A 22,539-nucleotide genomic window follows, 5' to 3' on the forward strand; every position below is an offset into this window, starting at 1 on the left:
CCTGCTGCTACTGATAACTTCCCACCGGCCAATACGCTCTCACAGAGAGGCCTCCTCAGGTGCCGTCGGTCAGGCAATGTCGGCTGGCGGCCCACAGGGGGAGAGCCTTCTCTGTGGGGGCACCCGCCCTGTGGAACGAGTTGCCTCCTGGAATACGACTGATCCCAGACCTCCGGACCTTCCGTAAGGCCCTGAAGACTTATTTATTTCATCAAGCCGGCCTAGCCTAAATGGTTTTTAATTGGGATTTTAATTTTATAGACTTGGGGGCTTTAAATTGGGAAGCCAATGATTTAATTCTTTTTAATTATCTTAACTTTTGTATTGTATGTATTTTTAATTTTGGCTGTTCACTGCCCTGAGTCCCTTCTGGGAGAAGGGCAGTATACAAATTAAATTAATAAATAATAAATAAATAAATAAATATAGTATTTCATCAAATCGAGAACGTGGTCTTTTTTCCTGAACATTTCTGATATTATAGGAAATAAAACTTTTAAAAGACGCTGTAATTGTCTTATGGTATCCATTCCTGCTTAGCTGGCAAAGGTATTTTGTTGAACTGCGTGAAATTCAAATCTCTCGCTTCTTGTATATTGCAAAGGGAAGCTACTGTGTGTGATCTTTTGAAATACATTGCCTTATCAATTTTCTGCAGAATTATTTATAGCAATAAGATAATGTTACTTTGCTGCAAAAATCTAAAGCGCAGCGAATTTTCGATTTGCTAGAAACTTTTTCATATTACGAGTAGTTGGTCTCAGTTCCAAACCCAAACACCAGCAAACAGCTTCTTTTTTAAAAAATAATAATAATAATAATTGCATTTTACAGAACTCTCTGCAAAATTAGCCTATGCTGTATCTCAAACCAAATATTCTTTCTTTAACTATGAGATCAATATTTATACATCCCACCATAAATTCCATTTGCTTTTAGATTTATGATACATATTAAGTTTTGGTTGCTGTTCGTATCGTTAAAAAGCAGGCAATTTTGACTGTAATCTGCCATGCATTTTTAAACAGTGACCTACGATATAAAACTCAATAATAAAAACGCTAGAGAGCATATTCTCCTTGACTTTTCTACCTGAATGCAACACAGCTCAATTTCCTAGCCAAGCTTTTTAAAAATTTATATCCAAGCCCAGTGCAAAGCATTCTTTGCGATGAAAAATTGAAGTCTTCGCTTTTCTCGTTTCCTTTGTATCTTATATCCTAATTAGTCCCTTTTCCCATAGCTAAATATGTTTACACCCCTATGATCTTTAACTCCAATTACTGACATTGGGCTTCACATTTCTTTATATTTATGGTAAGGATCAGCAGTTGAGTGACCCTGGATGAAATCCAGGGCTGGATTTTGAGCTGGAAGTGTCAAAAATGTGCAGAAAATGTCACATTTCTGGTAACAAGACTTGCAAACAGGACATTTTCAATGCATTGGTTTCCAACCTTTTACTGGTTTTCCGACAGCTAATTGCTCATCAAGACTTGATGGGTTCCCGCTTTTTTACTGTATTTTATTATTATTTATTGCAGTCATCACTGTCACCATAAAAGTTGGCTTAGTCACATTTAGCGAATGGGTATTTTAAAGTCTTAGTTAATGTAATGAACGTGGAAAAGATGAAGAAGCTGAAGCTGAAGCAGCTCAGGGTTGAAATGAGGAGTCCTTGGTGCGCTCTGAGCTTGGAGGGAGGGAGGGAGGGAGGGAGGGAGGGAGGAGTGGAAGGTAGGTAGGTAGAGAGGTAGAGGGAAGGAAGGAAGGAAGAGAGAAAGAAAGAAAGAAGGAAGGAAGGAGGAAGGAAGGAAGGAAGGAAGGAAGGAAGGAAGGAAGGAAGGGGAAGGTAGGTAGGTAGAGAGTTAGAGGTAGAAGGAAGGAAAGAAGGAAGAGAAAGAAAGAAAGAAAGAAAGAAAGAAAGAAAGAAAGAAAGAAAGAAAGAAAGAAAGAAGTGGAAGGTAGGTAGGTAGAAAGGTGGAGGGAAGGAAGGAAAAAAGGAAGGAAGGAAGGAAGGAAGGAAGGAAGGAAGGAAGGAAGGAAGGAAGGAAGGAAGGAGACACAAAGGGAAGAAGAGGAGAAGGGTGGGGTGGGGAGGGAAGGAAGGAAGGAAAGAAGGGAAGAAGAGAAGAAAGAAAGAAAGAAAAAGAAGGGAGGGAGGGAGGAAGGAAGGAAGGAAGGGAGGGAGGGAGGGAGGGAGGGAGGGAGGAGACAGACAGAAAAGGAAGGGAAGGGAGGGAAGGGGGAGGGAGGGAGGGGAGGAAAGCTCAGAAGAAGCTGAAGAGCTTTTTCGCTTCTCATCCCAGAGCTGAAGAAGCTTCTTGGGATAAGAAGCGAAACCTTTTCAAAGAAAAACCGGAAAGTCCAATTGCCTCTTGAAAAAGCACCTTTGGGAAAACCAACACATTTCAAAACTTCAAGGATTCACCCGTACTTCATACAAACTCTCTTCGTACCAAAGGACCACAGGAAACGATTTAACAAATCAAAGCAAATTAATGTAACTATGTACAATCCCCACTTGAAAAATATGAGCTACACAATATTGGATAATAAAAATATGTAATGTCTTGTTTCTTCTTTAGTATTCTGTGTTCTGGGTGGTATTCACTTACTTTCCCTACCGGTTCGCATCCATTTTCACGCATGTGCTTAGCTCGCTTGCGCGCCTTCCGCATATACGCCCAGCCTCAAAAATGTGCCTAAATAGGACGGCATAGAGCCAGGGCAGGTGGGCAGGCCCACCTACGATTTCTGCTACCGGTTCAGGCGAACCGCTCCGAACCGGCTGAATACCAACTCTGATTCTGTCACATTAAAACCTGGGGATAATGAACCATTTCCCATAGACTGATGCAACACTTGATTTTTACAATTAAAAGAAACAGAAATACGCAATGACATAAATCATTACGATTTGCCATGGCCTGGATGTCTTCATGTAGTTAGCCTGTTTCCCTGAAAATAAGACATCTCCTGATAATAAGCCCAATCGGGCTTTTGAGCGCATGTGTTAAAATAAGCCTCCCACTGAAAATAAGCCCTCCCTGAAAATATTTAAATGCAGAGCTGGAAATCAGGTAAGATGGCAAGCTTCCCTTCTTAATACCTTGTTTCCCCGAAAATAAGACCTCCCCTGATAATAAGCCCAATTGGGCTTTTGAGTGCATGTGCTAATATAAGCCCCGTTCCCCGAAAATAAGCCCTCCTCAAAAATATTTCAATGCATGTGCAGCCGATCCCCGCCATTTCCTCTGGTTAGGGTTAGGGAGACAGAGTTGGAAATCAGGTAAGATGGCAAGAGGAGACCCGTCTTGCTCCACGCGCCCCAAAATAATAAGACCACCCCGAAACTAAGGCCAAGCGCTTATTTCAGGGTTTAAAAAAATATAAGACAGGGTCTTATTTTCGGAGAAACGCGGTAGGAAAATATTGGGCTGATGTTTTGTTTTTTTTTAAAGGGAAAGCATGCCATTCAAATCTCTGTGGGATTTAACCATGGCCTTTAGCTTGAGGAGAAAACAAAATAAAATAACGACATATTTTTCCCTAATCAACGTTGCAATATTAATAAGCCTAGCTGGGGGTCTAGAGAGCATTGAAAATTCACAGCAGGTAATGAAACTGTCATTCTATTTAGCCTAAAAATTCACTTTTTAGAAATAAAGGAACGGACATTGCAAATTGCCAATAAGAAAAAAGGCAGCGCAGAGTAACCGAACTCCAAATTAAGGGGCAAAACAGATACTCTTTAAATTATCTAAGATTAAAACATGACACTTTTCTGCATTATCTTTGAAGCGGAAGGAGGGGCGGGAGAGAAAAACCCACCAAACCATGTACTGAGACAGAAGTCTAATCTTTTTTAATACCTCCAATTATTCTAAAAGCATTTAACTTTTATCGAAGAAGAAGCATTATTTTGCAAAAGTATTAGGAAATAATTAAAGCCACTTCATTACGATGCCGCTGAAAGGAAGCTACAGCCATTTATTATTACTGCAACCGTTAGTAGCTGCAGTACAGAAGCAGATGCAAAATAGAAAAATGGACTTGCTCAGAAGTTGATTATGCATAAGAGAAACTGCTTCCATATTATTTTGTTTTACTAACTTACTTCACCGTAGGTTGCAGAACTTATTCTGTATAATAAACATTCATGTAAAAGTTTTAATCTGCTTTTCCGCGTTTAAAAAAAGCAAAAACAAATCACAAACTTAAAATTGCAATTAAAAGCAATTTTACAATAAATTGAAAAGAATTTACAGCCGTAATAATTCAATAAAAAAAAAACATCCTTAAAACCATAAATAGTTTAATAACTAAAATGTATGGCATTGAGGAACCTAAACAGATGAAAGTGTGATTTTTTTAAAAAATATTAGAATGTGCAGAAATGAATAGATTAACACTTAGAATTAAGGGAAAGGAACAAACTGAATGCTTTCTGACGTGGGATTTATTTTATCAATGGTTAGCTAACAAAAACAGAAGCTAGAAACACGGAAATATAAGAAAAGGATGAATGAAACAAGGGAGGTTTGTTAAGATAGAAAAGTAAATATTATGATTATGATTATTTTTATTATTATAGAATTAATATCAATGTAATGAACATTGTTGTAAATATTAGGATTATTTTTCAAAATTATTTGTATCCAGACAACAGCAGTTCGGAGAACCTGCAATACCACCTCTGGCTGGCCCCAGAGTGGGGAGGGAATGGGGCTTTTGCAATATCCTTTCCCAGGAGTGGGGAGGGAATGGGGATTTTGCAGTATCCTTCCCCCAGGAGTGGAGAGGGAATGGGGATTTTGCAGTATCCTTCCCCCAGGAGTGGGGAGGGAATGGGGATTTTGCAATAGCCTTCCCTTGGAGTGGGGTGGGAATGGAGGTTTTGCAGTATCCTTCACCCAGGAGTGGGGAAGGGGAATGGGGATTTTGCAATATCCTTCCCCCAGGAGTGGGGAGGGAATGGAGATTTTGCAGTATCTTTCCCCTGCCATGCCCACCAAGCCACGCCCACAGCCACGCCCACAGAACCGGTAGTAAAAAAATTTGGATTTCACCAGAGGTTTATACTTGTTCCAAGCTTGTTGCAAAAAAAAAAAAAAAAACATAACAGACATAATAATTGCGATTGAATTGATCAGTCAAAAAAAAACCCACAGAAGGGCATGAATTTAAATCTGAAATTCTGTATGATAAAGCTGTTTGGTCCTTTCAAAAATGATGCATTATTATCACCATTTAAAAAAAAAAAGAGTCGCACGCTAGCCAAAATTATATTCTCTACACTTTAAAGGCCAATGAAATAATCCAAAAACGGTTTACATTTGGCTAGATTTCATCCCCTTTTAGTATTGGCAAAATATTAGCTACTCTCAATATTTTCTTATTATGTCAATAACATCTGTTACGTAATCTGGAACAGAGGGAAATCTATGATTTATTTATTTTTATTTTTTCGGTGCCTTTCTGCGGAAGACACAAATTGTAGCTTCCCATCATTGTCATTTTAAAATCAGTTCCAGAAGCCCAAAATTATCAGCGTAGAATTCACATTTCTTAAAGAGTAGCATTTGTATTTCAACGTGCAATTCATGTTCCCCCTTTTTTTTGTAAAATAGCTGTGGCTGTTGACAATCTGGTGAGAACAGCGTTTTTTGAAGATGTTCAGCCAAAAATATCTTAAATATTCTATGAGTTTTTTAAAAAAACAAATGTAGAGTACCCATAGATCAATAATGTAGAGAATTAGCACTATTTTAAGTATGTTTAGGCAGAGCGATATATATTACGAATGTTCTTTTCCCATGTAGTTCAAACTCAAGCATATTTTTTTTCATTCCCGAGATGCATGTATTTGAAGTGATTTTTTTCTCCCCCTCTTCTTCTGAGAATTGCTAACTTTTTGGATCTTTTTTTAAAAAATTCAAATTAGAACGTGAATCTTGAGAGAGAAAAGTGTGTGTAATCATCACTGTTGCCGCATTGATCTGTCTGTTGCTATCCCTTAGGGATGTACCCCCTTTTCAAGATTTAGTGGATATTTATTTTCATGTAATCTGATAAAAAGAAAAAAGTTGGGGACAGAACAGATCCGGATTGTGGGGGCAATAAGCTGACTTTGTATAAAAAAAGAACACCGCTTGGGGGGGGGCAAAAGCCCTACTAAGCAGACATATACAAAAGTATGACGGCTATTGCTTAACGCATTGTAAGCCGCCCTGAGTCTCCGGAGAAGGGCAGCATATAAATTGAACCAATAAATTGAACCAATAAATAAATAAAGGACTATGAACTCCATAATGCTGCTTCTCTCTCACACAAGCAAAGGCCAATTTAGTATGGGCAGCAATACTGTATGGTCATCTTTTTGTTCTGTCCCCGTCCCACACGCACACACACCAACAGACGTTCAAGAGTTAAAGACCAAACCAGCCGGCAAAATCCTTTTCCTTATGATAACAGAACTTGGCAACAACCTAGTGGCTGCCTGCCAAGAGTTTATTATTTACGAAGAGGAGAGATAACTTCTCCCCACTTCTGGTACATCAAAAGAAACAGCTCAATAATTATGGAGTCAAACAAGTCAAGAGATAATCCAGCAAAGTCTATAGCAAAAGTCCGGCAATGCAGAATGGCGTGGAAGCTTTCAGCTTTGTTCGTCACAAGGTTTGACTGGCCACCACGCTCCCTTTTATATCCTGTGGGGTGTGGTTCAGTGACTCAGCCTAATCTCGGGCACGCCTTTCCTTCTGTTGCGCACGCTTATCTCTGCGACGCTGGCGTGGATCCAGCCAAGACTCATTACCCTCAGCACTGTCCATCTGTGGCTGCATGGACATGCTTGGCCCTGGCCCTGGCCCTATCTCTTGCCCTTCGGCGGACACCGAAGGCATTGCCAGAGAGGAGGGTCCTGGAGAGGGAGACCTTGCCAACTCCTCCCCTTCACTCTCGGAGTCCTCTCCTGATGATGACACAGGCTCCGGTAACGGAGCCACAACAGATATATATATATGCCTATTCTTTCTAGCCAGGTTTTACCTACATAAACTAAGTTGTTCTACAGCCCTGGTTCTGTGAAATCTCATTCACAAGTTTCTGGGCCTTTTTTCTGCTGACAAACTGCAACTCTGTGTTGCTCTCTGGGAGACTCAGGTAGCTATTTCTGCCTTTTAAGGCGTCATCAGTGAGCCACACCCACTTCTCAGATATCCTCCCTGTAAAGGTACAATGTGTCTTTTTCTTTTTCGTAGGCTTCTATGTGCATATTCTTTCTAGCCAGGTTTTACCTACGTAAACTAAGTTGTTCTACAGCCCTGGTTCTGTGAAATCTCATTCACAAGTTTCTGGGCCTTTTTTCTGCTGACAAACTGCAACTCTGTGTTGCTCTCTGGGAGACTCATATAACTAGCGATTCGCCCGAACTGTCCCAAACCAGCTGAATCTCATCACTGTTAGACAAAAGACGGGAGATAGATAAGAGAGTGGATGGAAAATTATTGAGATCCAATAATGAATAAGAGTACTCATTAATGGACTGGAACAGGGGTCTCCAACCTTGGCAACTTTACGGCTTGTGGACTTCAACTCCCAGAATTCCTCAGCCAATGCTGGCTGAGGAATTCTGGGTGTTGAAGTCCACAAGCCGTAAAGTTGCCAAGGTTGGCGATCCCTGGACTAAAAGATTTCCAACATTCCATCCAACTCTGTTGTCCTGTTATTCTGATGAGTATCTGCTTTAAAGAATTCCTTTGGTTTCAAATAAATTTAACAAGCATCACATTATTCATACACAGATGTGTCTTAAAGCGGTGCATGGAAATCTAAAAGCGTCATTGATTTGATTATTTATGATGAAAGATTAAACTAATTAGAGAAGGATACCAGGATGATGAGAGGACTGGAATGTGGGACAGACAATTTTTTCTTCTTTTTTGATAGTATCAGAATTGGGGAAGAAGATGCCTATGAAAGACAGGAAGTGAAGGGAATGAGAAGGAAATCTGAATAATTGCTGGAAAAGGAAGTCAGAAAAATTGTTGGAGGAGGGATTAATTTCTCAACCGAATGAATGGATAGGGCATGCATTGAAAGATCACCCCAGAAGCTGCTTGAAATGGAGCAGAAAAGAACGATGTTTTGGCAAGGAGATTGGAGTGAGTAATTGCAAGTTGCAATGATGGCGAAGAAATTATCTATATTGCTTCACAGAACGTTGATAAAGAAGATGGGGAAATGGAGTGACACATCTTCAGATGGTGAAAAGCTGCTTTAAAGGCAAAGACACACTCATACATATTACCGGCTCTGTTCATTAGTCCTCCTGGCCGTGCCTTTGAATAACAGCACGGGTGGGCTTCAAAAATTTTAGCAAGGGGTTCTCTGCCCGGTTGCTGGGTGGGCGTGGCCATGGTGGGCGTGGCCTAGTTGGCATCCTGCACCACAGCGGGAGGGGAAGGTGTTTTTGCCCTCCCCAGGCTCCGGAGGCTTTCCTCGAGCATCCGGGAGGGCGAAAATGGCCTCCCCAGGCTCCAGAGGCCCTCTGGAGGCTAGAAATGGGCAACAGGCCCACTTCCGCCCTTCCCAAACTTCTGATAGGCCCATTTTTCTTCCTCCCCGAGCTTCCGTGGATGCCCTGCACTTGCCTGCATCCAAAATGGGACGTGTGGGGACTCCTGGGAGGGGAGGGGATGGGTGGGCGGGGCCAGCCAGGAGTGGGATTTGGGGGTTCTCTGAACTGCACAGAATCTTAGCTAGAAGAACCCCTACGAACCCCCAGCAGCCCACCCCTGGTGACTACATGAAAAGCTTAGACTTTTGTTTTTCAGTTCTTAAATATACTTAATAAAGAACCATTTTAGTTATACCAATAGTTCTCAACCATTGAGTCCAAAATTTCTGTTGTTAAGTGAGACATTGGTTAGGCGAGTTTTGCCCCAACGTTCTGGTCACAGTTGTTAAGTAAATCGCTGCCATTAAGTTAGGAACATGGCTGTTAAGTGAATCGGGCTTCCCTGCCTTTCAGAAGGACGCAAAAGGGGATCACGTGACACCCCCCCCCCCGGGACACTGCAACCATCATAAATACGAGTCAGTTGCCAAATGTCTGAATTTTGATCACGTGACCAAGGAGATGTGGCAATGGTCGTTAAGTGCGAAAACCGGTCACAAGTCAGTTTACTCAGCGTTGCTGTTGCAACGTTGAATGGTCACTAAAGAAACCGTTGTAAGTCACCTGTAACGGAATAATGAATTCCAAGTATTCATCACCGCATATGATATTGCTTGTAACCAGGGGAGGGCTGCTGGGGTTTCGCAGGGGTTCGGGAGAACCTCTAACTAAGATTCTATGCAGTTCAGAGAACCCCCAAGTTCCACTTCTGGCTGGCTCCACCCACCCCTCCCCTCCCCTCCCAGGGCTCCCCATGTGGCCCATTTTGGATGCAGGTAAGTGCAGGGCACGCGTGGAGGCTCGGGGAGGGTGAAAAACAGGCCTACCAGAAGTTCAAGAAGGCCCAAAACAGGCCCATTTCTGGCCTCCAGAGGGCCTCCGGAGCCTGGGGAGGCCATTTTCGCCCTCCCGGAAGCTCGAGAAAAGCCTCCAGAGCCCGGGAAGGGCAAAGACACACACCCTGCAATGGTGCAGGAGGCCGATTAGGCCACGCCCACCCAGCAACTAGGCAGAGAACCCCTTGCTAAAATTTTTGAAGCCCACCCCTACTTGCAGTGGTGGGATTCAAGTAATTTAACAACCGGTTCTCTGCCCTAATGATCTCTTCCAACAACCAGTTTGCCAAACTGCTCAGAAAGTTAACAACCGGTTCTCCCGAAGTGGTGCGAACTGGCTGAATCCCACCACTGCCTACTTGTAACAAACTCACTCCAGATTCAGTATTTTCACCATAGTTGTGATGCCAAACGTCTCGTTATTAAGGTGATGAGAGAAAACTTTATATATAAAAGATAGGTAAATAATCATTTAAAAAAAAAAAAAAAGCCTGACTCCACTTAAATCTTGTAATAAATCAAATGTGGTAGGGATAATCTCCAGCTTTCATTACCTTTGATTCTAGGTTTATTAATTAATTACTAATTAGCCAATAGTTGTTAACACTGAAGTCCAGAATGAAGGGAGAAACCATCAAAATAGGAAAATACACATTATGCTGTTGAAAAGGTAGAATTCCCATTTTTAAAAACAATTGTATTGGTTTCTAATGTAAAAAAAAAAAATACAAAAGCAAATAGTAGAAAAACTAAGGAAGGGAAAAGTGTGAAAAAGAGGGAGAAAAAAAGAAAGAAAAGGTATTGACTTCCAACTCCCTTTGGGGCAGTAGAATAAGACAGTAACATCAAACCACAACTTTTTTACTTTTACATAATAGTTTAAACTAGCCATTTCTATAACAACAAAGCTATCTCCTCGACAAAACCTAAAATCAAAAGTTCATTTTTTTCCCCCACCTCGAGCACAAAGTCCAGAAACGGTTTCCAAGTAGAAACAAAAGTATTTGTGATGGGGTTTTTTCCCCCCCTTGATTAGCCATCTCTAATTCGGTAGAATTTCCGTGAATAGCTTTTAAACACGCTTTTAAAAAGCGCAGTTGGGCTTCACGGAGATTTATTTAACTCAATCTCTTAAAAGCGGGTGTTTTTTTTAACGTTACCTTGAAAACGACAGGCAAATGTTTTATCTGTCTGACGATTGACAGATAGAAAGTCACGTTCCAGCAGCAGGTGACTTAAGACAGTATGCATTTCCATAAATATTGTGGAGCCGCCGAGATGTTAAATGTGGCTGGGATAGTTGTTTGTGGGTTTTTTTGTCGCTCCGCTTTCCCACTTGGAGCGGAGAGGAATGCCGATGCTAATAAATAAATCAGCAGAAATGCAAGACAACACAGAACGGAACGCGATTCTGCCTAAGCCAAGAATAATGGTCTGACGGAATTTGGAAGAACCTGGGATGCAAAGGACATGTTTACAAAATAGGTCAACATTGTCAGCATAGGAGGGGAATACCACCGGCCAGATGGACAGCAAAACATACTTTGCCCCAGTGGTGGGATTCAGCCGGTTCGGGCCAATTCAGGCGAACCAGTATTTAAATTGCTAGCTGGCCCCTCTCTGTCCCTTCCAGGAGTCCCCATGCACCCCATTTTGGTTCCCAGGTAAGTGCAGGGAGGCCTACTAGGCCCAAAATGGGGCGCGGGGAGATGGCACATCCCCCCGTGTCCCATTTTTGCTCCCAGGGGGTGCAGGAGGCCAAGTGCTGCCTGTCACACCCACCATGGCCACGCCCACCCAGCCAGTCATTAGGGCAGAGAACCGGTTATTGTTAATTATTTGAATCCCACCACAGCTTTGCCCTCTTCCTGTGGCCACAATGGAGCCCAAAATTTATGTTGCTAAGTGAGACATTTGTTAAGCGAGTTTTGGCCCACCTTTCTTGCCACCGTTAAGTGAATCAGTGCAGTTGTTAAATGCATAACACGGCCATTAAGTGAATCTGGCTCCCCCCTGGACAGAGGTCACAGAAGGGGATCACATGAACCCGGGACACCGCAACGGTCATAAATACGAGTCAATGAGCAAGGGGCTGAATTTTGACCACCTGACTATAGGGGTGCTGCCGTGGTCGTAGGTGTGAAAAACAGCCCTAAGTCACTTTTTTCACTGATGTTGTAACTTCGAACGGTCACTAAATGAACTGTTGTAAGTCGAAGACTACCTGTACGTCAAATGGAGAAAACCAGGTTTCAATGCAAGGAGGCGAAACACCCCACAAAGGAACAAACCATGATAGAGAATTGAGCAAGACTGCAGCATATAAGAGGAAAGATAGTAGAAGACACAGTCCCGCTCCCCTAAAAAAAGGAATGAAGAAGGGGAGACAACTCGTATGCTAAAGATAGTTATTTTTATTTCTGAGTTCATAAACCGCAGAATGATACTGGATCTCCCTGAAAATAAAACTGGGTCTTATATTAATTTTTGCTCCAAAAGATGCATTAGGGCTTATTTTCTAATTAGGTCTTATTTTGGGAGTAATATGGTACTAAATGCATCCATCTGGCTGACAATCTTAACTGGGGCTTATTTTGGGGGTAGGGCTTATATTACGAGCATCCTGAAAAATCATGCTAGGACTTATTTTCCAGTTGGGTCTTATTTTTATTTTTTTTAATTTGATTTATATGCCGCCCTTCTCCGGAGACTCAGGGCGGCTTACAATGCATTAAGCAATAGCCTTCATTCTTCTGTATATTTTATACAAAGTCAGCTTATTGCCCCCACAAACTGGGTCCTCATTTCACCTACCTTAGAAAGGATGGAAGGCTGAGTCAACCTTGAGCCTTGGAGAGATTCGAACCAGCAGAAATTGCAGGCAGCTGTGTTAATGACAGGGTGCACTAAACCACTGTACTATCAAGGTATTTTGGGGGAAATACAGTACTAAATGCATCCATCTGGCTGACAATCTTAATTGATGCTTATTTTGGGGGTAGGGCTTATATTAGCAGCATCCTGAAAATTCATGCTAGGACTTATTTTCTGGTTGGGTCTTATTTTGGGGGAAATTTGGTACTAAATGCATCCATCTGGCTGACAATCTTAACTGGGGCTTATTTTGGGGGTAGGGCTTATATTAGCAGCATCCTGAAAAATCATCCTAGGGCTTATTTTCTGGTTGGGTCTTATTTCAGGGGAAATACAGTACTAAACGCATCCATCTGGCTGACAATCTTAACTGGGGCTTATTTTGGGGGTAGGTTTATATTACGAGCATCCTGAAAAATCATGCTAGGGCTTATTTTCTGGTTGGGTTTTATTTTGGGGAAAATACGGCACTAAATGCATCCATCTGCCTGGCAATCTTAACTGGGGCCTATTTTGGGGGGTAGGGCTTATATTACGAGCATCCTGAAAAATCATGCTAGGACTTATTTTCCAGTTGGGTCTTATTTTCGGGGAAACAGGGAAGCAAACTCAGCTGTGGATTATTAAGGACTTTTGACATCCTTAAAGGACAACTTAAGAACCACCGAGGAGAGTGAAATTAACTGGCACTGGAGGCTGGTGTTAGGAACCGTAGAATATCGAATTTAAGGATGCCTCCATTTTCATGCAAAGTGTTTTCCATCCTGCCCTTCCACCCCAAAATATCCTCCCGTACAAAACAACACAACAATGCAAACTGTGCTACAGCCGACTGCAATTTTGCAATCTGAGACGCCACACGGAAGTAAAATGGGATGGAGAGAGAGAGAGAGAGAGAGAGAGAGAGAGAGAGAGAGAGAGAGAGAGAGAGAGAGAGAGGGAGAGAGAGAGAGAGAGAAGAACAGCAAACTCAAGAGAAAATAGCTCTGGCCAGTCTGGAGATCATAACTCTTTCAAAATGCAATCAATATCTATATGCATCCATTGGACTCTGGCCAGTTTAGAAAGTGGAAACCTTTTTGTGTCTGCTTGCTTGCTCCGCAGCTTCCGGAAACGATCGTTTCTGGTTGGTCTTGGCCGGCTTTTGAAGCGATAAAAAGTGGCAGACCCACGTGGTACGTGGATGAAACGCCACCAGGAAATCCCACAGATGTGGAGGGTTGAAACCGGCGACAGAAAATAAATTCCAGAGGGCTGCAAAGAAATCTGGAGAGAGCTGTATCCTTGAAGACATTTCTTCAGAAATATATTCTTAGATGCACACCGATGAAGGAATTCTTTCTTTTTCCTTTTTCCTTTTGGATGACACAAGGGGGAAAAAAATCCCTTGCAACTTCAATAATGTTTTTTCTTACAAATTCCAACAGGAGGTGGAGATCATTTCTGTAGTATTACCTGAGAGAGGGGAGGGAGGGGTACCCCATGGTGCCAAAAATTTATCTAGGCACCACTGAGGTTGGTATTCCATAATGAAAACGGGTGATGTGTCAATATCGTGCATCGGATTAATCTTTCTTTTCCCTCATCTTGAGCTTACCAAGATGAGGTAGTTTTTTTCCTTGAGTTTTGGTTCCCACAGTGCTTAACAGAATACTTTTCACTATCACTGCAATAGAGCAGGACCAGAATAGAATAGAAATAGAGATAGAGATAGGGAGAGGGAGAGGGACATGGACAGGAGGAGAGGAGAGGAGAGGAGAGGAGAGGAGAGGAGAGGAGAGGAGAGGAGAGGAGAGGAGAGGAGAGGGGAAGGGAAGGGAAGGGAAGGGAAGGGAAGGGAAGGGAAGGGAAGGGAAGGGAAGGGAAGGGAAGGGAAGGGAAGAGAAGAGAAGAGAAGAGAAGAGAAGAGAAGAGAAGAGAAGAGAAGAGAGAAGAAAGAAGAGAGAGAGGAGAGGAGAGGAGAGGAGAGGAGAGGAGAGGAGAGGAGAGGAAGAGAAGAGAAGAGAAGAGAAGAGAAGAGAAGAGAAGGGAAGGGAGGGGAGGGGAGGGGAGGGGAGGGGAGGGGAGGGGAGGGGAGGGGAGGGGAGAGGAGAGGAGAGGAGAGGAGAGGAGAGGAGAGGAGAGGAGAGGAGAGAAGAGAAGAGAAGAGAAGAGAAGAGAAGAGAAGAGAAGAGAAGAGAAGAGAAGAGAAGAGAAGAGAGAAAATAAGAGAGAAAATAAGAGAAGAGAGAAGAGAAGAGAGAAGAGAAGAGAGAAGAGAGAAAATAAGAGAGAAAATAAGAGAAGAGAGAAGAGAAGAAGAGAGAAGAGGAGAGAAGAGAACTGGATTCAGAGTAGAGTAGAGTAGAGTTTGAAATGGGGTGGGGTGGGGTGGAGTGGAGTGGAGTGGAGTGGAGTGGAGCGGAGCGGAGCGGAGCAGAGCAGAGTAGAATATGAAATGGAGTGGTATGGTGGGAAGGGTGGGGTTGGGGTGGGGTGGGGTGGGGAGGTAGGGTAGAGTAGAGTAGAGTAGAGTAGAGTAGAGTAGAGTAGAGTAGAGTAGAGTAGAATAGAATAGAATAGAATAGAATAGAATAGAATAGAATAGAATAGAATAGAATAGAATAGAATAGAATAGAATAGAATAGAATATTGGAATAAAGAATAGAGTAGAGTAGAGTAGAGTAGAATAGAATAGAATAGAATGGAATGGAATGGAATGGAACGGAACGGAACGGAACGGAACGGAACGGAACGGAACGGAACAGAACAGAACAGAACAGAACAGAACAGAACAGAACAGAATAGAATAGAATAGAACAGAATAGAATTCTTTATTGGCCAAGTGTGATTGGACACCCAAGGAATTTGTCTCCGGTGTAGAAGCTCTCAGTGTCCATACAAGCAACAAAGTGATAAGTCATAGATCATAAATCATAAGATACATACAGGAAGCGATGAAGATACCAATAGGAGAAGGTAGTCAAGGAAAGATGAGAAGGTGAGAAAGACGAGAAATGACAAGATGAGAAGGATAAGGATGAGGACCCGGATTGTGGGGGCAATAAGCTGACTTTGTATAAATATACAAAAGGATGAAGGCTATTGCTTAACGCCTTGTAAGCCGCCTTGAGTCTCCGGAGAAGGGCGGCATATAAATATAAATATAAAGCAAAGCAAATCAAACCAAAAAAATAATAGCAATACCGCCTGCTCCAGGTAGTCCTCCACTTACAACAGTTCGCTTTGGCGACCATTCGAAGTTACAAAAGCGCCGGGAAAAGTGACAGGGCCCTTTTTCACACTTACGACCTTTGCCGCATCCCCACAGTCACATGATTTACATTTGGACGCTTGACCACTGACTCATATTTATGACCGTAGCAGTGTCCCGGGATGAACTGAATGAACTTCATGAAAATTCGCGATCCCACCTATAGCTTATTTCTCTATTTCTGAACGGGAGAGGTGATCGTGTAAAGTAGCAACCTTAGAACTAAGGAGAGAAATTTCCTGACACCGAGAACAATTAATCTGTGGAACTACATGCCACTAGAAGTTGTGGGCGCTCCATCACTGGAGGTTTTCAAGAAGAGGTTGGACAACCCTATGTTTGAAATAATATGGGGTTGGACTAGAAGACCTCCAAGGTCCCTTCCAACTCTGTTATTTTAAGAATTCTAATTCTAAAGTACTGTATTTTTCGGACTATAAGAGGCACCTTAGTTTTTGGGGAGGAAAATAAGAAAAATGCTGGTTGGCGGGTGGATCGGCCTCCCGGAATACCCCCAATCAGCTGTTCCCAGAGGTGAATTTTAGCAACAGTTTCTTGGTTGTAAACTCTGTGCCTTGATTTTTTTTTCAGCCTCTCAAACGGAGGTTTCAGAGGCTTTTTTTTTCAGCCTCCGAAAACTCCGTTTCAGAGGCTTTTTTTTTTCAACCTCTGAACCCTCCATTTGAGAGGCTGTTTTTTCAGCCTCTCAAACGGAGGTTTCAGAGGCTTTTTTCAGCTCTTTCTCTCCCTCTCCGTCCCTCCCTCCCAATCCCCCCTCTCTCTCTGTCTCTTTCTCCTCCTTCTCTTTCTCTCTCTCTTTGTCCATCTCTCTCTTTCCGTCCCTCCCTCCCAGCCTCCTTATCTCCCTCTTTCTCTCCCTCTCCCTCCCTCCCAATCCTTCTCTCTCTCCCTCTCTCTCTCCCTCCCTCCCAATCCCCCGTCTCTTTCTCCCCTTCTCTTTCTCTCTCGCTTTCTCTCTCTCCCTCTCTCTTTCCCTCCCTCCCTCCCAGCCACCTTATCTCCCTCTTTCTCTCCCTCTCCCTCCCTCCCAACCCTTCTCTCTCTCCCTCCCTCTCTCTTCCTCTCTCCCTCCCTCCCTCCCAATGCCTCTCTCTCTCCTTCTCCCCCACTCTCTCCCTCCCTCCCAACCTCCGTCTTTCTCCCCTTCTCTTTCTCTCTCACTTTCTCTCTGTCCCTCTCTCTCTTTCCGTCCCTCCCAGCCTCCTTATCCCCCTCTTTCTCTCCCTCTCCCTCCCTCCCTCCCAACCCTTCTCTCTCCCTCCCTCTCTCCCCCTCTCTCTCTCCCTCCCTCCCAATGCCTCTCTCTCTCACTCTCCCCCACTCTCTCTCTCCCTCCCAATCCCCCCTGTCTCTTTCTCCCCTTCTCTTTCTCTCTCGCTTTCTCTCTCTCCCTCTCTCTCTTTCCCTCCCTCCCTCCCAGCCTCCTTATCTCCCTCTTTCTCTCCCTCTCCCTCCCTCCCTCCCAACCCTTCTCTCTCTCTCCCTCTCTCTCCCTTCCTCCCAAACCTTCTCTCTCTCTCTCTCTCTCTCTCTCCCTCCCTCCCTCCCAACACTTCTCTCTCTCTCTCCCAACACTTCTCTCTCTCTCCCTCTCTCCCTCTCTCTCTCCCTTCCTCCCAACCCTTCTCTCTCTCTCCCTCTCCCGCTCTCTCTCCACACTGAAAATAGGCCCAGATGGAGTCTGTTTACTTTGTAGTTCAAGAGAAGGGAAAGAAGTGATAAAATATTAACCATCTTTCCATACTTCTAGCCTCGCCTTGCTTTCATCTTCTTCAGCAAAGCCTCCGTTCATCAGGAGGAGCCCAACCCAACCCTCAACATCCAACAACGCCACTCTCTCTAAACCTTTACGAAAGATTATTTTTGGAAATCTGAGGGGCCGAAATTACAGATCAAATCAATTCACCGACATCTTACGTTCTACCACCCTGTGCCGTAAAAACCTGGAAAGACCTTTTTTCCCCTTGTATTTCCATGCTCGACGTGAAATAAAAGCAAGCAAATTTCCCTCGTGCATCTTTACGCACGCCTTGACTGCCGAAATACCAAGCTCGTGATTTACACCACCATCGGTGGAACTTGCATATCAACCAGGATCAAGTCAACATCACATCCAAGGGAAAGGTTCCTACTTGAGATTTAAAAAGACTGCTGTGGGGTAACATCATTGAAATATGCCTCTCCCCAAAAGAATAGAATAGAATAGAATAGAATAGAATAGAATAGAATAGAATAGAATAGAATAGAATAGAATAGAATAGAATAGAATAGAATAGAATAATGTAATGAAGAATTAGGTAATAATAGAGTAGCGTAGAATAGAATAGAATAGAATAGAATAATGTAATGAAGAATTAGGTAATAATAGAGTAGAGTAGAGTAGAGTAGAGTAGAGTAGAGTAGAGTAGAGTAGAATAGAATAGAATAGAATAGAATAGAATAGAATAGAATAGAATAATGTAATGAAGAATTAGGTAATAATAGAATAGAATAGAATAGAATAGAATAGAATAGAATAGAATAGAATAGAATAGAATAGAATAGAATAGAATAGAATATTGGAATAAAGAATAGAGTAGAATAGAATAATGTAATGAAGAATTAGGTAATAATAGACTAGAATAGAATAGAGTAGAATAGAAAAAAATATTGGAATAAAGAATAGAGTAGAGTAGAGTAGAGTAGAGTAGAGTAGAATAAGAATAGAATAGAATAGAATAGAATAGAATAGAATAGAATAGAATAGAATAGAATGGAATGGAATGGAATGGAATGGAATGGAATAGAATAGAGTAGAGTAGAGTAGAGTAGAATAAGAATAGAATAGAATAGAATAGAATAGAATAGAATAGAATAGAATAGAATAGAATAGAATAGAATAGAATAGAATAGAATAGAATAGAATAGAATAGAATTCCTTATTGGCCAAGTGTGATTGGACACACAAGGAATTTGTCTTTGGTGCATATGCTCTCAGTGTACATAAAAGACAAGATACATTCGTTAAGAATCATAAGGTACCACACTTAATCAGAATATCAGGAGGAAAAAGAAATGAATCAGAAACGAGAGAAAAGGCCAACCATCTTCAAACGTGGATCGATAGTGCATCCCTCAAGTTTCAAAGACATTCATGCTTTTATCCCCCCAAATCTTTTTTTTTAAAAAAAAAACAAGTGTTTGCATTGATTCATTTCAACAACAACAACTACAAAACACATCACACTAACAAAGGAAAGCCTGCAGGATTTTTTTTCCTTTGTCGCCACACACCTTGACCCAAATAAATTGTGCGTTAGGCACAGCACTAACGGGTGCGTGTGTGTGTGTGTGTATAATGGATTTAGCCCTTTTCTACACGCGCGCACGAATTTACCAAATTGGATTTTCTGAAAAAGGACGCGTCGAGGAAAATGACAACAACGTTTTTTTTAAAAAAAAAAACCCACAAATTGAAAATTACAGGTGGAACGTACAGTTCCGGAGACCAAATCTTCACTCTAGCCTGAATGTTATGAATTTTTGGAGACCGGAACAATCTCTCTCAGCTTTAATAAATGCTGCTCTTTGCTACTTGGGGGGGGGAAAGCTATTAATTTTAATGTTGCAAGGTTCCACCCTAATGGTGGATTCTAATTAACAAAATTCTCAAAGGTTTTCTTGGAAGGAAACTCGGCATTGCAGAGGGTCTTGAAAATCTGGCTCTGTGCCCAGGCTTTGGACTGGGGAGGGGGGTTGAAGCCCCCTTTTGAATGCTGTGTGTGTGTTTGTGGTTACCCAGTTATGCTCTTTTCTGTTTACTGTTAGGTTGTTTTATTGTTGTTGTTGTTGTTACTGTTGTTGTTATTATTATTATTTCTTGCTGTTTTTATTTGGGGAAAGTGGATGGCAGCGAGGCTCTGTACATATCTAATAAATAATAATAAAGCTCTGATGTTCTGCAAGAAACTTTTCTTTCTTTCTTTCTTTCTTTCTTTTAACTACCCAGAGGAGTGAAGCAAACACCCTCCGTGTCTCTTAAGAGGCACTTCCTATTTGACTTTCCCAACTCCTTTAAGGAAAAATGAAAGGAGCAGTTTCCTGTCGTAAAGAAAACCCTGTCCACCTGTCAGGAGGGAGGGAAGGAGGGAAGGAGGGAAGGAAGGAAGGAAGGAAGGAAGGAAGGAAGGAAGGAAGGAAGGAAAGAAATAAGAGAACAGGAAGGAAGGATGCAAGGGAGGGAGGGAAGGGAGGGAGGGAGGGAAGGAAGGAAATAAGAGAACAGGAAGGAAGAATGCAGGAGAGTGAGGGAAGGAAGGAACGAAGGAAGGAACGAAGGAAGGAAATAAGAGAACAGGAAGGAAGGATGCAAGAGAGTGAGGGAAGGAAGGAAGGAAGGAAATAAGAGAACAGGAAGGAAGGATGCAAGGGAGTGAGGGAAGGAAGGAAGGAAATAAGAGAACAGGAAGGAAGGATGCAAGGGAGGGAGGGGAGGAAGGAAGGAAAGAAATAAGAGAACAGGAAGGAAGGATGCAAGGGAGGGAGGGAAGGGAGGAAAGGATGGAAAAGGGAGGGAGAGATCAAAAGAAAGAAGGGAGGAAAGAAGGGAGGAAAAAGAGGGAGGGAAGGAGGGAGGGAAGGAAGGTGAGAGGGACGGAGGGAGGGATAGAAAGAGAAGGAAGAAAAAGGGAGGGAGCAAAAGAAAGAAGGAAGGAAAGAAAGAAAGAAGGAAGGAAAAGAGGGAGGGAAGGAAGGAAAGAGAGAGAGGAGGAGGGAGGTGTAGAAAGGGAAGGAAGGAAAAGGGAGGGAGAGATCAAAAGAAAGAAGGAAGGAAAGAAGGAAGGAAGGAAAAAGAGGGAGGGAATGTGGGAGGGAAGGAAGGAAGGAAGGAAAAGGAAGGGAGAGATCAACAGAAAGAAGGAAGGAAGGAAAAAGAGGGAAGGAATGAGGGAAGAAAGGAAGGTGAGAGGGATGGAGGAAGGGATAGAAAGAGAAAAAAGGAAGGAAAAGGGAGGGAGAGATCAGAAGGAAAGAAGGAAGGAAAAGGAGGGAGGGAAGGAGGGAGGGAATGAAGTAAGGAAGAAAGGAAAAGGAAGGGAGAGATTAAAAGAAAGAAGGAAGGAAGGTGAGAGGGGGGGATAGAAAGGGAAAGAGAAGGAAGGAAAAGGGAGGGAGAGATCAAACGAAAGAAGGCAGGAAAGAAGAGTAAGGACGGACACAAGGGGGGAAGGAAGGAAGGAAAGAAAGAGCGGGAAGCTACTCACGGTAGAAGATGTACTCGGTGTAGCTACTCCAGACCTTATCCTCCCTGTACTGGTTGATGAAGGCGGCGGTGCCGGTGGAGTTGCAGGCGACCATGTGGAAGCCGGCCTCGGAGAGCCGGTCGAAGGCCTGCTCCAGGTAGGTGTACTTCAGGTAGAAGCGGGAGGTGTACTTCTCGGGCGGCCTGTCGGGGTCGCGGCTCTCGTTGAGCGTCTCGCCGAAGATCTCCTTGGCCAGAGCGATGCGGCCGCAGACCATGATCCGAGCCACCCGTCGGAACTTGGCGTCCGCTTGGTTGTCCCGCACCGCCGTGTAGGAGCCCCGGTAGCCCACGGTGAGGAAGCCCGCTCGCCTCTCCCCTGCCCGGGGAGGCGCAGGTACTAAGAGCTCCCCGCTGCCGGGCGAGGCGCTTTCCTCCAAGTCGCTCTGGCAGCCTTCGTCGTTAAGCGAGCCCTGCTTGGCCACTCTGGGGGACAGGAGCTTGACCAGCTCGGCCAGCTGGAAATGTTCGGCTTCGCGCAGGAGCCGCTCCTTCTCCGGGAAATGCTCGGGCAGAGCCACCTGCTTGTCCCGCAGGTAATCCAGGACGTACCTGAAGAGGAAGCCGTCGCGGTCGATGAAGAAGCGGGCGCGGCTGTCGCGGGGCAGCTCCCGGCCGCCGCTCCGTCGAGGGCAGAACATCTGCGCCAAGGTGCTCTCCGGGACGCTCAGCAAGGTGGAATGCCGGGTCACGTACACCTGGCCGCCCACGTTCAGCTCCACCACCTCGGGGAAAGCGCAGCCCGACGACGGGGCGGCCGCGGAGGAACAGCCCGAGACCATCTCGCTGATGGGGAGGATGGTGGTGGTGGTGGTGGTGGTCGCGCCGGGGCCGCCGCCGCTTTCCTTCAGGGCCATGCCTCCCGCTGCTTGAACCGGGAGACCCCCCCCACCCACTCACCCACCCACCCACCTACCCACCCACCAGGCGCTGGCGTCCTCGGCACCACGAGCGATTCCGATCTCCCGCCACGCGCGAAAATCCTGCGCCGGTTTCTTTGGGGGGGGGGTCCTGAGCGGCTGGGACACCCCCTCCCACAAGAAAGTCTTCTCCCGAACCTCTGGGTTCCCCCCCCCCCGGCAGCTCCTCTCGGCGATGCAGCTAAGGGTGGGGGTCTTCTGAGCAGCCGGGACCCCCGAGAAAGTCTTCTCCCGAACCTCTGGGGTCTCCAACGGCAGCTCCCCTCGGCGATGCGGCTAAGGGTGGGGGGTTTCCTCTGGGGTCCCCCTGGCAGCTCCTCTCGTCGATGCAGCTAAGGATGGGGGTCTTCTGAGCAGCCGGGACCCCCGAGAAAGTCTTCTCCCTAAGCTCTGGGGACCTCACCCCTGGCAGTCCCTCTCGTCGATGCGGCTAAGGGTGGGGGTCTTCTAAGTAGCCGGGACCCCCGAGAAAGTCTTCTCCCGAATCTCTGGGGTCCTCAACCCCTGGCAATCCCCCTCGACGATGCCGCTAAGGTTGTGGGCGGGGGGGGGGGTCTTCTGACCGGCCGGGACCCCCCCAGGAAGTCTTTTCCCGAACCTCTGGGGTCTCCAACGGAAAGCTCTCCTCGGCGGTGCGTCTAAGGGTGGGGGTCTCCTCTGGGGTCCCCCCC

The 22,539-nt window shown here is 44.4% G+C and overlaps 1 protein-coding gene across 1 annotated transcript in view; it reads right to left on the reverse strand.

Moving 5' to 3' along the window:
- The window catches only part of KCTD8 (potassium channel tetramerization domain containing 8), a 43,121-nt gene extending 20,935 nt beyond the window's left edge, over positions 1-22,186 (reverse strand). Inside the window, exon 1 of the mRNA XM_060688775.2 lies at positions 20,911-22,186. Coding sequence (XP_060544758.1) covers positions 20,911-21,805 — 895 coding nt within the window. The 5' untranslated portion in view covers positions 21,806-22,186. The remainder of the gene's footprint in view (positions 1-20,910) is intronic.
- Positions 22,187-22,539: the final 353 nt, after the last annotated feature.

The sequence above is a fragment of the Pantherophis guttatus genome, chromosome 8 (genome assembly GCF_059756535.1).
Source record: "Pantherophis guttatus breed Tessera chromosome 8, ASM5975653v1, whole genome shotgun sequence".
Lineage (NCBI taxonomy): Eukaryota > Metazoa > Chordata > Lepidosauria > Squamata > Colubridae > Pantherophis > Pantherophis guttatus.